Genomic DNA, 13529 nt, shown 5'->3' on the forward strand with positions numbered 1-13529 from the left:
AAAATCCCTCCTGAGATGTGTGCAAACCTGGTGGCCAACTACAAGAAACGTCTGACCTCTGTGATTGCCAACAAGGGTTTTGCTACCAAGTACTAAGTCATGTTTTGCAGAGGGGTCAAATACTTATTTCCCTCATTAAAATGCAAATCAATTTATAACATTTTTGACATGCGTTTTTCTGAATTTCTTTGTTGTTATTCTGTCTCTCACTGTTCAAATAAACCTACCATTAAAATTATAGACTGATCATGTCTTTGTCAGTGGGCAAACGTACAAAATCAGCAGGGGATCAAATACTTTTTTCCCTCACTGCAGGTCTGTAACAGTTTGGATCTAGTGTCACCCCCTTTGAAGAGGGGGATGACCGCGGCAGCTTTCCAATCTCTGGGGATCTCAGACGTTACAAAAGAGAGGTTGAACAGGCTAGTAATAGGGGTTGCGACAATTTCGGCTGCTATTTTTTAGAAAGAAAGGGTCCAGATTGTCTAGCCCAGATGATTTGTAGGGGTCCAGATTTTGCAGCTCTTTCAGAACATCAGCTGTCTGAATTTGTGTGAAGGAGAAGCGGGGGGGGGGGGGCATGGGCAATTTGCAGCTGAGGGTGCAGAGCTGGTGGCCGGGGTAGTGGTAGCCAGGTGGAAAGCATGGCCAGCCGTAGCAAAATGCTTGTTGAAATTCTCGATTAATGTAATGTTTACTGTTAATTTTTGATTGTTTATTTCACTTTTTGTTTATTATCTATTTCACTTGCTTTGGCAATGTAAACAAATGTCTACCATGGCAATAAAGCCCCTTAAATTGAATTGAATTGAATTGATTTGAGAGAGCGAGAGGAAGAGAGGCAGAAGGGTGGGGGAGGGGGAGGGGGAGAGGGAGGGGGAGGGGGAGTGGGAGTGGGAGGGATTGTGTGAAAGAGAAGGAGAAGGAGAAAGACATGAGAGAATTAGAAAACAGAGGCAGGGACTGAGCGGTACAGACAAGACAGACAGTGTTCCGAACCTTCATTGGTTTGAATGGTGTCAGCAATTTTTTATCCGTGTATTCTTTTGAACTTAACAACATGAATTGGGGTATTTAGAGTACTATATAGTTAGAGAACATTGAACAGAACAAGGCTATGTCAATAACTACATTTTGACTAAAATGCAGATAGAACCTTATAGTCCCAAGCTCTCGTACTGTGTGAGAGAAACAGAGGGAAATGAAGGCAGAGAGACAGAGAGGGAGATAGGGAGAGAGAACGCAAGTGCAGTGATGAGAGGGGGAGCAGGGTGGTAGAGCAGAGAGAGAGGGAGGGAGGGAGACACAGACTGCTCAGCTGACTGAAGCAGAGCTGGGAGACGGGGCACGCCTGGCCTGAAGAAGGGCTACTCTTCTCTCATTACTAAGCCAAACACACACACAGCCAGGGAGCCGGGATAGAATCCTAGGGAGACAGAGTGAGCGCCTGCCGACCTGCAGCCATGGCTAACATGGGTGAGTAGAAAAACCACCCTTACAGCGTGTGCATGCTAATGAGTGCATTTAGCAGTGGAGGCGTTGACAATATTTGGAGCAGGGTGGGGATGTACAGTACAGCAGGGATCAACAAGGATGTAGCTCAGGCTAGATTCCAGGAGACAAGGTGTTTCGTTTCCTGTCTTGTGTTTAAAGGTCATAGTAACATAGGCTGACATTACCGGCTCAGGTAAACCCGTTGGGATAGAGAGAGGGTGCAGGGGGCTGTTGCCATAGAAACCCCGGGAGACAGGGCGAGGAGGGGAGAGAGAGCCGGGAGGGCTGGAGATGTCTAAATGGAAGCACACTCCCACTGGGCACACACTGGTTGAATCAACATTGTTTCCACGTAATTTCAATGAAATGGTGATTACTCTCTGTGCTGTGGCTCTCTCTGTGGCTCTGCTCAGAAAGTGTGTGTTGACGGAACAGCACAGAGGACAGCTGACTGTCACACCCACACATTGACAAGGCTCTGTCTTTCTCTCTGCTCTCAAGTCAAGGGTTCTAGGCTATTTTTTTGTTCACATGGCTTTATTTTCAGATTGGTTAAATGAAGTTGGAAAGTGATTTACGGCCAAGATTATAGTAATCAATAACAGTCTTGGCTCCAAAGTAATGTATGAACAGCGCCGGAGAAGATGGCTGCCGTTTTACAGCCCTCTAACCAATTGTACTATTATGTGTGTTTTTCCGCGTTATTTGTAATTTATTTTGTACATAATGTTTCTGCCATCGTCTCTTATAACCAAAAAGAGCTTCTGGATATCAGGACAGTGATTACTCACCTCGTATTGGACGAAGATTTTTTCTTCAACGAGGCGTCCCCGAAGGATATCATACAGACACCCGACAAGGCCCAAATCCCCGTCATTCGCGTGAAGAAGAGACGGAGATATCGTGGACGCAGATCGGGGTGCCTTGTAAGGATCCGACGGCGAGCGAGTAAACTGCCTCTTCCATCAATCCTATTAGCCAACGTTCAATCTTTTGAAAATAAAGTGGACGATTTAAGATTACGGTTATCCTACCAACGGGACATTAAAAACTGTAATATATTATGTTTCACCGAGTCGTGGCTGAACGACGACAATGATAACATTCAGCTAGCAGGCTATACGCTACATCGGCAGGACAGAACGGCTGACTCTGGTAAGACAAGGGGTGGCGGTCTGTGTATATTTGTAAACAACAGCTGGTGCACAAAACCAAATACTAAGGAAGTCTCGAGGTTTTGCTCGCCTGAGGTAGAGTATCTTATGATAAGCTGTAGACCACACTATTTACCAAGAGAGTTTTCATCTATATTTTTCATAGCTGTCTATTTACCACCACAAACCAATGCTGGCATTAAGATTGCACTGAATGAGTTGTACAAGGCCATTAATCAACAGGAAAACGCTCATCCAGATGCAGCGCTCCTAGTGGCCGGGGACTTTAATGCAGGGAAACTTAAATCCGTTCTACCTAATTTCTACCAGCATGTTAAATGTGCAACCAGAGGGAAAAAAACTCTAGACCACCTTTACTCCACACACAGAGACGCATACAAAGCTCTCCCTCGCCCTCCATTTGGCAAATCTGACCATAACTCTATCCTCCTGATTCCTGCTTATAAGCAAAAACTAAAGCAGGAAGCACCAGTGACTCGGTTAATAAAAAAGTGGTCAGATGACGCAGATACTAAGCTACAGGACTGTTTTGCTAGCACAGACTGGAACATGTTCCGGGATTCTTCAGACAGCATTGAGGAGTACACCACATCAGTCACTGGCTTCATCAATAAGTGCATCGATGATGTCGTCCCCACAGTGACCGTACATACCCCAACCAGAAGCCATGGATTACAGGAAACATCCGCACTGAGCTAAAGGGTAGAGCTGCCGCTTTCAAGGAACGGGACTCTAACCCGGACGCTTGTAAGAAATCCCGCTATGACCTCCGACGAACCATCAAACAGGCAAAGAGTCAATACAGGTCTAAGATTGAATCGTACTACACTGGCTCTGACGCTCGTCGGATGTGGCAGGGCTTGAAAACTATTACAGACTACAAAGGGAAGCACAGCCGCGAGCTGCCCAGTGACACAAGCCTACCAGACGAGCTAAACCACTTCTATGCTCGCTTCGAGGCAAGCAACACTGAAGCATGCATGAGAGCACCAGCTGTTCCGGATGACTATGTGATCACGCTCTCCGTAGCCGATGTGAGTAAGACTTTTAAGCAGGTCAACATTCACAAGGCCGCAGGGCCAGACGGATTACCAGGACGTGTACTCCGAGCATGTGCTGACCAACTGGCAAGTGTCTTCACTGACATTTTCAACATGTCCCTGACTGAGTCTGTAATACCAACATGTTTCAAGCAGACCACCATAGTCCCCGTGCACAAGGACTCTAAGATAACCTGCCTAAATGACTACCGACCCGTAGCACTGACGTCTGTAGCCATGAAGTGCTTTGAAAGGCTGGTCATGGCTCACATCAACAGCATTATCCCAGAAACCCTAGACCCACTCCAATTTGCATACCGCCCCAACAGATCCACAGATGATGCAATCTCTATTGCACTCCACACTGCCCTTTCCCACCTGGACAAGAGGAACACCTACGTGAGAATGCTATTCATTGACTACAGCTCAGCATTCAACACCATAGTGCCCTCTAAGCTCATCACTAAGCTAAGGATCCTGGGACTAAACACCTCCCTCTGCAACTGGATCCTGGACTTCCTGACGGGCCGCCCCCAGGTGGTAAGGGTAGGTAACAACACATCTGCCACACTGATCCTCAACACGGGGGCCCCTCAGGGGTGCGTGCTCAGTCCCCTCCTGTACTCTCTGTTCACCCATGACTGCATGGCCAGGCACGACTCCAACACCATCATTAAGTTTGCCGACGACACAACAGTGGTAGGCCTGATCACCGACAACGATGAGACAGCCTATAGGGAGGAGGTCAGAGATCTGGCCGTGTGGTGCCAGGACAACAACCTCTCCCTCAACGTGACCAAGACAAAGGAGATGATTGTGGACTACAGGAAAAAAAAGAGGACTGAGCATGCCCCCATTCTCATCGACGGGGCTGTAGTGGAACAGGTTGAGAGCTTCAAGTTCCTTGGTGTCCACATCACCAACGAATTATCATGGTCCAAACACACCAAGACAGTCGTGAAGAGGGCACGACAAAGCCTATTCCCCCTCAGGAGACTAAAAAGATTTGGCATGGGTCCTCAGATCCTCAAAAAATTCTACAGCTGCACCATCGAGAGCATCCTGACTGGTTGCATCACCGCCTGGTATGGCAACTGCTTGGCCTCCGACCGCAAGGCACTACAGAGGGTAGTGCGTACGGCCCAGTACATCACTGGGGCAAAGCTTACTGCCATCCAGGACCTCTATACCAGGCGGTGTCAGAGGAAGGCCCTCAAAATTGTCAAAGACTCCAGCCACCCTAGTCATAGACTGTTCTCTCTGCTACCGCACGGCAAGCGGTACCGGAGTGCCAAGTCTAGGTCCAAAAGACTTCTCAACAGCTTCTACCCCCAAGCCATAAGACTCCTGAACAGCTAATCATGGCTACCCGGACTATTTGCACTGCCCCCCCACCCCATCCTTTTTACGCTGCTGCTACTCTGTTAAGTATTTATGCATAGTCACTTTAACTACATGTACATATTACCTCAACTACCTCAACTAGCCGGTGCCCCCGCACATTGACTCTGCAACGGTACCCCCCTGTATATATAGCCTCCCTACTGTCACTTTATTTTACTTCTGCTCTTTTTTTTCTCAACACTTTTTTTGTTGTTTTATTTTTACTTTTTTTGTTTAAAATAAATGCACTGTTGGTTAAGGGCTGTAAGTAAGCATTTCACTGTAATGTCTGCACCTGTTGTATTCGGCGCATGTGACCAATACAATTTGATTTGATTTGATTTGATTTAATTTGTCTATAAGTAGACTGTATGGGGAGACCAATGGAGAGCCTGAATGGCGAGACCGCCCCCATACACACACGCCGAACGCACGCACACAGTGTCCCCTGTCACAACAACATCCTCATGCAGGAAAGTGTGTGACGTGACAAAACATGCACCAAGCGGTCAGATATTTGCTAGCTGGAGGGGACAGAGGCATGTTCGAGGAATGATGTAAACATGCACCTCCCCCCCCTTCTCTCCCTTCTACTCCTAGCCTCTGGCATGGGGGATACCATCGCCAGCCACCCCCTCCCTGTCTCCGATGTAAAATGGCATGATGCGACTTGATCTCTCTGCCTGTGTATTCATATATTCATGTCACTCTGGTCCTGTACAGTATGTTTTGTTGAGGTGCATTGCAGCAACATTTATTTGCAATCACTGCAGTGTCTTTGGGGGAGTCACTTGTCCAGAAATATTCAGAATTAACATAAAAACAGCGTTACTGTAGCCTGTGTTGGTTTGCATCTATTGACAGTAGGCAGGATGATGAATGAGGAAATACATTTATACCATTATGGACGTGTATGCGCATTTGCAAGCCACTATGAGATTGGAAAGCCTGAAGGTTCATGAGGGGTTTCAGTGTAGATATTTATGTGTGGGTGTGTATACAAGATCAGAATGTACAGTACCAGCATGTATTATATCTACAGGAATATTATGTAGTATATGTAAGCAGTGTAGTTGTTCTGCAGAAGGATATGACTAATATATGATGTGTGCGTGCGCGTGCCCGTGCCCGTGTGTGTATGTGTTGCAGACACTCTGACAGAGGCACTGAATGCCATCAGTGTGAGCACCGAGCTGGTAGAGCAGGAGCTGAAGCCTCATCTGGACACCCTGCTGGCTGTGCTACTGGACAAGAGTGAGTCTGTACTCTACACACACACCAGTAGACACTGACCTCGGACTCATCAATCTCACTCCTGCCCTGTTCCCAGCAGTCAGCTTTTATGACATTGCTTTGGCCATGGCAAGCAAGGCCAGATCATTTAGAAACGATATATCGTCTCAGCTTCAATTATCTCAACATATTTATCATGTTGTTTAGGAATCTATCGTTCCCCCTTTTTTGATTTTCTGGGCTGAGGCACAAGTTCTCTTTTAAAAAAATCATATTTTGGATGCCTGGCGTAGTCTTGGCCCAAATCTTCAGCTATAAAAAGACTGAGTGTTGCAGCAGTGTTCAGAACACCCCTGCTGTTTCTCATCTGTATTCATTAAACATCACAGTGCTGTGAAGAGGGGGAGGGGGGATCGGAGAGAAAGAATGAAAGGAAGGAAGTGTGAGAGTGACAGGTCAGGTTATTCTCCATCTCTCCCTCTTTCTGGTTCGGCAAATATCCAATTTATATGAGGTTGCACTGTGCACGGGCAGCCACATTTGGTTCTCCTCAAAAACGGGCAAGGGGACATTATTACCATAGCAGCGTGGCCTAGTGCCTGACAACCTGACCTGCCTCCTCGGCAGTTGTGACATTCTCTGAAAGGGGAAATGCTAATATTAAGTTTTCCTCTGTGTCTATTGCATGTTGCTGCTTTAATAATCACAATGAATCTCCCTCCTAAGCTCAACAGAGGAGGATTCAATTTTAGTTTCTCTCTCTGGTCTCCTCCTGACATCACAGAGGTGTTAGAGTCATTGTTAATTGTAGAGAGGAGAAGAGAGAGGAAAGCCAAAGACAACCGGTGCACTCAGTGATCCTGATCAATCTCATCAAAGAGAAGAGACTTGGTACAGGAAATGGCATTACATCTAATGCTGGGACACTTTCATTAGCAAAAGTTGTGTCTGAGTTCATTTCTGGTTAACAATTAGCTGGTTTGTCTATAGGTCAATAAAGATTATTTATGTTACTATAAAGCCAATTGTCATTTTCTGTCTTCAGTTCAATTCCATTCTATTGTATCTCAATGCCAAGGGGTAGTTGACATATAAGTGTGTGTATGATCTGTCCCCAGAGAAGGGAGCTGCTGTGGAGATCGCCTCCAGTGGGATCCTTCCCATCCTAGCCCAGTCCCTCAGGGAGAAGAGTCCTCTCACCAATCAAGTGGCATTGGTGGTGGCAGAAATGGCCAGGGAAGGTGAGTTGAGATGCCAGCCCGCGAAGAACGGATGATTACCAATCTGAGTTTAATGGAGAGAACCAAGCCCTTAATCACTACTACTCTGACTCGCACTGTGTTTGAAAATAAAATAAGTTCATTTTGCTATGGATGGCTGTAATCAGACAATTTCCATTGATGGACAGTTTTGACAGAACAGTGGTCTCTGTGCAACCTCACCTGCTCCTACTCATTACCTATCAACTAATATTCATGACCTCTACTAAGTACCCACAGGGCACAGATGTCAATTCAACTGTTATTCCACGTTGGTTCAACGTCATTTAATTGAACTGACGTGGAAACAACGTTGATTCAACCAGTGTGTGCCCAGTGGGTACTTGAGGTTCAAAGTGCCCTTTCAAAATAAGTTATGCTAATGTTCTCTTTTAATTAACTTTATGTAGATGATATCTATGCACAATATATGTTACTGATGTGCCCTATACTTCCTTCACTATCCTTTGTTCTTTAATCTATGCATTTTTCTTAAAGCAGAACTTCTGCCACTGACTTATATGCATTCTGTACCAACCCTAAACCAAAAATGAGGGGGTGGTTTTGGTTATCACTCAATGACAGCAGCAGGAGTACTTTTCATTTGCATCTAGCAAGATCCAGTCCTCTATTTACAAACACAACAATGCCATAGGCTTACTGTGGGTAGAAACAGAGATTAAGAAAATGCTGTCCCTGTGTTCCAGCGGCGGTGAGGGACCCGTGCATTGATGCGGGCCTCGTGACGGTTCTGGTGCCCCTGCTGAACAGTGCAGACGAGGAGCTGCTGCTCCACACTGGCAGAGCCATCGGACGCATCTGCTTCGACAACAGTGAGTGAGACTGACTCCTGCAGGCCGGGACCTTCCCAGGGGGAATCAGGCTTTACCTGCGGTGACAGGATAAATCTGAACCAGAATCTGCCTACTAAATGAATATGTCCTGTTGGATTTGGTGTGTGTGCCTCCACGTCTCTATGTCTATTTATCTCAGTCTCCATTACTCTCTACCTCCTTCTCTCCCTTCCCCTTTCATCTCTTTCCTCCTCCCTCTCTCAGCGGCCCAGCAGGATCAGCTGGTGCAGTGTGGGGTGATCCCCAGGCTGGTAGCCATCATGAGGGAGAACCTAGAGAACGACCCACTGGTCAACGTGTGTCTGCTGGCCCTCTGTAACCTGGCTGACATGGGTGAGTCAAATCAGAGGAACTTTAGTATACTCTAGAGAGGGTCACAGAGGGGACCGACTGGGCACACACTGGTTGAATCAACGTTGTTTCCACGTCATTTCAATGACATTACATTGAACCAACCCGGAATAGACGTTGAACTGACGTCTGTAGCCAGTGGGGAGGAAAGCCTGTTTGTTTTTGGTTACATTTCTGAACCAAAATTGCGTGCTTGTCTCATTTGTTTACTTGGAGCGGCAGGTAGCTTAGTGGGTAAGAGCGTTGTGCCAGTAACCGAAAGGTCGCTGGTTCTAATCCCAGAGCCGACTAGGTGAAAAATCTGTTGATGTGCCCTTAAGCAAGGCACTTAACCCTAATTGCTCCTGTAAGTCACTCTGGATAAGAGCGTCTGCTAAATGACTAAAATGTAAATATACTGACTTGAACCAGTTATTGTGTTTCTCACATCTTATCTGTGAATGAAAATTGTTTCTTAACTGACAGGCCTGGTTAGACAAAGGTGTCCATTTAAAAAAGTGGTCTCTGACCCCTGCAGACACGACGCGGGAGGCGCTAGTAGAGGTGGGCGTGGCAGAGGTGCTGACGGCCCAGCTAAAACGGGCTACTGACGCAGAGAGAAGACACATTATACTGGAGGTGCTGGGATCACTGGGAGAGAATGGTGAGTCTGGGCAAGGGCCTGAATGTGGTCATTCAAATGATTATCATTTATACAGAAACGGATGAGATGAAATAGGCTGCAAGTGAGGCTTAAGCTTTTCACATGGAGGGTTGAATGAATGTGTGCTCAGACTAACACACCCCTCCTGTGCTGCTGTTGTCAGACGTGCTGAAGCTGCAGTTTGTGGAGTCGGGGGTTCCTGAGGCTCTGTCTGAGATGATTCGAGGTCTACAGGGCGGCTCTGACCCCCATGACCTCTGCAGCATCAAGATCGCCTCTAACCTTATCGTTTCTCTCCTGCTGGGAGGTAAAGAACTCAACCTGACCTGGAGGCACCAGAATCCCTCTATGGTCCTCCCCTTGAACCTAACCCCATAGTCCATGCCTCACTCACACACACCCCTTCACTGTCTGTCAGCTCACATCACTCAATTTGATTGATGTTTGATTCCGTATGTAATCGAGCTAAAATACTCTCAAACTAAGAATACTATTTTACTCATAAAAATCAGGCCATGTGATGTGTTGATGATGATAATGATGTTGATGATGATGATACATGGTTTTCTTGTTTCTTTGTCTTTTATCTGTTTCGAGTTCTTTGCTAAATGAAATATTGATCACAAAACATGGATAATTGGTGGTTGACTAGTTTGATGTGCTGACTGTCCCTGTGTGCTGTGTTTTGGTGCATTAGATGAGTCCATGCAGAAGTGTTTCGGCGAGGGCACGGGGGTGGTGTACCAGGACGTGCTCTCCTGGCTGCAGTCCTCCAACACTCAGCTGCAGCTCTCTGGAGCCCTGGCCATCGCCAACTTTGCCAGGAACGGTGAGATGACAAAATGCCTTCAGATTGACTTATCTGCATTGACTGCTTTGGTTTTGACATGAGAATGGATTCTCATCAGTCTCTGATGTTCTAAAGCCCAAATTATATTACCTTATCACCTCTCTCCTCTCTCTCTCTCTCTCTCTCTCTCTCTCTCTCTCTCTCTCTCTCTCTCTCTCTCTCTCTCTCCCTCCCTCCCTCCCTCCCTCCCTCCCTCCCTCCATCCCTCCCTCCCTCCCTCCCTCCCTCCCTCCCTCCCTCTCTCCCTCCCTCCCTCCCTCCCTCCCGCTCCCGCTCCCTCTCTCTCTCTGTCTCTCTCTGTCTCTTTCACCCTTCTCAGACAGTAACTGTGTGAAGATGTTGGAGCTGGGGGTGGTTCCTCATATCCTGACCCTGCTGGAGCAGCATGTGGACGAAGGCGACGTGTCCGTCCAGCATGCCGGATTGAGCGCACTCAGAAACCTGGCGATCCCAGGTATATAGTAGGATGGATAACCACAAACACACATGCACACGCACGCACTCACACACACACACACACACACACTGACCCCACTGAACCCACCACTGAATGACAAACTGGCAGCGGAAAATGTATCACTAATGTGATTATCTTGTAAGCTCTTCTTACACTGAGGACTCTCAGCTCTAAGACCACTGTGACCCCTCTTCTACCTGGTGTTTCAGCCAGTAATAAGGTGAGGATGCTGGAGGATGGGGTGACAGAGAGAATTAGGACCTTGCTGCGCTCTGACATGCCCCCAGTGCAGTTCAAACTGCTGGGCACCCTGCGCATGATGGTGGATGGACAAGGTGAGTGGGAAAGGTGTATGGTGAAGGAAAATAGGATGTGTGCTTAATGTAGAGGTCTGGGTTATACTGTATGTGACTAAACTAAAATATAGGCAAAATGCATGTATCTAGTGCAGAGGTAATTGAATGTGTGTGGGACTCATCTAATGCACCAAACATAGCACACAGGGACAGTCAGCACATCAAACTAGTCAACCACCAATCATCCATGTTTTGTGATCAATATTTCATTTAGCAAAGAACTCGAAACAGATAAAAGACAAAGAAACAAGAAAACCATGTATCATCATCATCAACATCATTATCATCATCAACACATCACATGGCCTGATTTTTATGAGTAAAATAGTCCATAAGACTCCTGAACAGCTAATCATGGCTACCCGGACTATTTGCACTGCCCCCCCACCCCATCTTTTTACGCTGCTGCTACTCTGTTAATTATTTATTTATAGTCACTTTAACTCTACCCACATGTACATATTACTTCAACTACCTCAACTAGCCGGTGCCCCCGCACATTGACTCTGCACCGGTACCCCCCTGTATATATAGCCTCCCTACTGTTATTTTATTTTACTTCTGCTCTTTTTTTCTCAACACTTTTTTGTTGTTTTATTCTACTATTTTATTAAAAATAAATGCACTGTTGGTTAAGGGCTGTAAGTAAGCATTTCACTGTAATGTCTGCACCTGTTGTATTCGGCGCATGTGGCCAATAACATTTAAGGGAATCACCACTCTGAGTCTGCTTTCTCACTTCACCTCTCTCCTTTCTCTGTGGTTCTCTTTCTACATTCTTCAATCTCCGTTCCCTTAACTCTTCTCCCCGCAACTCTCTCTAATCCTTTCATTGTTTCTTTCCCTCCCTTTCTCTCTGTCTCTCTGTCTCTCTCTCTCTATCGTTCCCTCCCTTTCTCTCTGTCTCTGTCTCTCTCTCTTTCTCTCTCTCTCTCTCTCTCTCTCTCTCTCTCTCTCTCTCTCTCTCTCTCTCTCTCTCTCTCTCTCTCTCTCTCTCTCTCTCTCTCTTTCTATCCCTTTCTAACCAACATATTTCTCTCATCTCTACTCTCTCCCCTCACTCAATCTCTCACACCCCCTCTCTATCTCTGACTCTCTCCTCCTCCACTCGCTCCTCTCCTCCTCTCTCAGAGGAGGCAGCTGCAGTGCTGGGTAAAGATGAGGTTTTGTTGGCAAGGATCATGGAGTGGTGTGAGGCACGGGACCATTCAGGGGTCAGGGGAGAGGCAAACCGCCTCCTGGCCGCCCTTATTAGACACTCCCGTGCCCCAGTGAGTCACTCACACACACGCATGCACGCATGCACGCACACACACACACACACACACACACACACACCATACAAACATACAGTATGTAATCTTCATCTCTTCTAGAGGCTGATTCTCTCCCTTCCGACTCTGACAGGAAGTAATCAACGCTGTAACCAAAGCAGATGGGGTGCGACACCTCATCTCCATGGCAACCAGTGAACACTTGATCATGCAGAATGAAGCACTGGTGGCCATGGCGATTGCATCTGCCATTGACATCGGTGAGGGATTCTACTATCCTTTGAGAGCAATCAGATGGAAAGATCAACACATCTAAAGCTATCCTTTGGACTAACAGAACGTAGCTAGATACAGGTTTACTGACAGTAACCAAAACTAATATATTTGTAATAATATCAATATATATTTTACAATGGTGAATTACTGTAAGCTCTTTTTAGGTTATACTAATTCCCCTGCATACCAATGTACAATACCATGATGTACTTCCTGTAAATGAGAGACTAACACACTCTCCTTGCATGTGTGCGTGTAACATGTCCTGCTGTTTTCCAGACTCCATGCAGGAATCATTCCGGGAGGCAGAGCTCTTGCCCACACTGCAGAAGATGCTGGATGACCCAGTAGGGGCGGTGGAGTTCAAGTTCAGCGCCCTAGGGCTTATCTGTAGCCTGGCCAACTCCAGTAGGTACCCCACCCACGCACGCACGTGCAAACACACACACGCACACACTCATGTTCTCTCGCTCCTTCTTTCTCTCTCTCACTCTCTCTCTTTATCTCTGTCTCTATACTTCTCTCTCTTAGGCTCGATGAAGGAAGAAATGGAATCTCTTAACCTGAAGGAGACGCTCAACAAGCTCTCTGGTCACTCCAGCACCAAGCTAGCCACACAGGCCGACACAGTGCTGGCCATGCTCTCTGAAACCAGCTAGACTGACCTGACCGGACCACTGCCCTGGTCAATGTGACCACAGACTCTCAGTACCACGTGCCACCGCAACCTCCCCTACTCTCGTAACTACACCATCCTCTCCATCAACCGCACTTCACCAGATAACAACCCATCCCTCGTTCTGACAGATGAGAAGGGGTGGAGGGTTTGAAAAGAAGCAGATATTGAGTCTTCCAAAGCTGGGCCTCCATTCACCTGGCCTATG

General features: G+C 46.8%; 1 protein-coding gene across 1 annotated transcript; it reads left to right on the forward strand.

The window, feature by feature from the left end:
* Window positions 1–1472: 1472 nt before the first annotated feature.
* Window positions 1473–13304, forward strand: LOC311110537 (rap1 GTPase-GDP dissociation stimulator 1-like; the record flags this gene model as incomplete). Its single annotated transcript, XM_084153047.1, has 14 exons — window positions 1473–1476; window positions 6242–6346; window positions 7444–7566; window positions 8292–8417; window positions 8643–8771; window positions 9307–9432; window positions 9596–9739; window positions 10130–10261; window positions 10602–10736; window positions 10949–11074; window positions 12227–12366; window positions 12503–12629; window positions 12925–13053; window positions 13177–13304. 14 exons carry the CDS (start codon window positions 1473–1475, stop codon window positions 13302–13304), a joined length of 1674 nt encoding a protein of 557 aa, XP_084009173.1.
* Between the last annotated feature and the right edge of the window lie 225 nt (window positions 13305–13529).

This window comes from Coregonus lavaretus (assembly GCF_964263955.1).
Source record: "Coregonus lavaretus genome assembly, chromosome: 36".
Lineage (NCBI taxonomy): Eukaryota > Metazoa > Chordata > Actinopteri > Salmoniformes > Salmonidae > Coregonus > Coregonus lavaretus.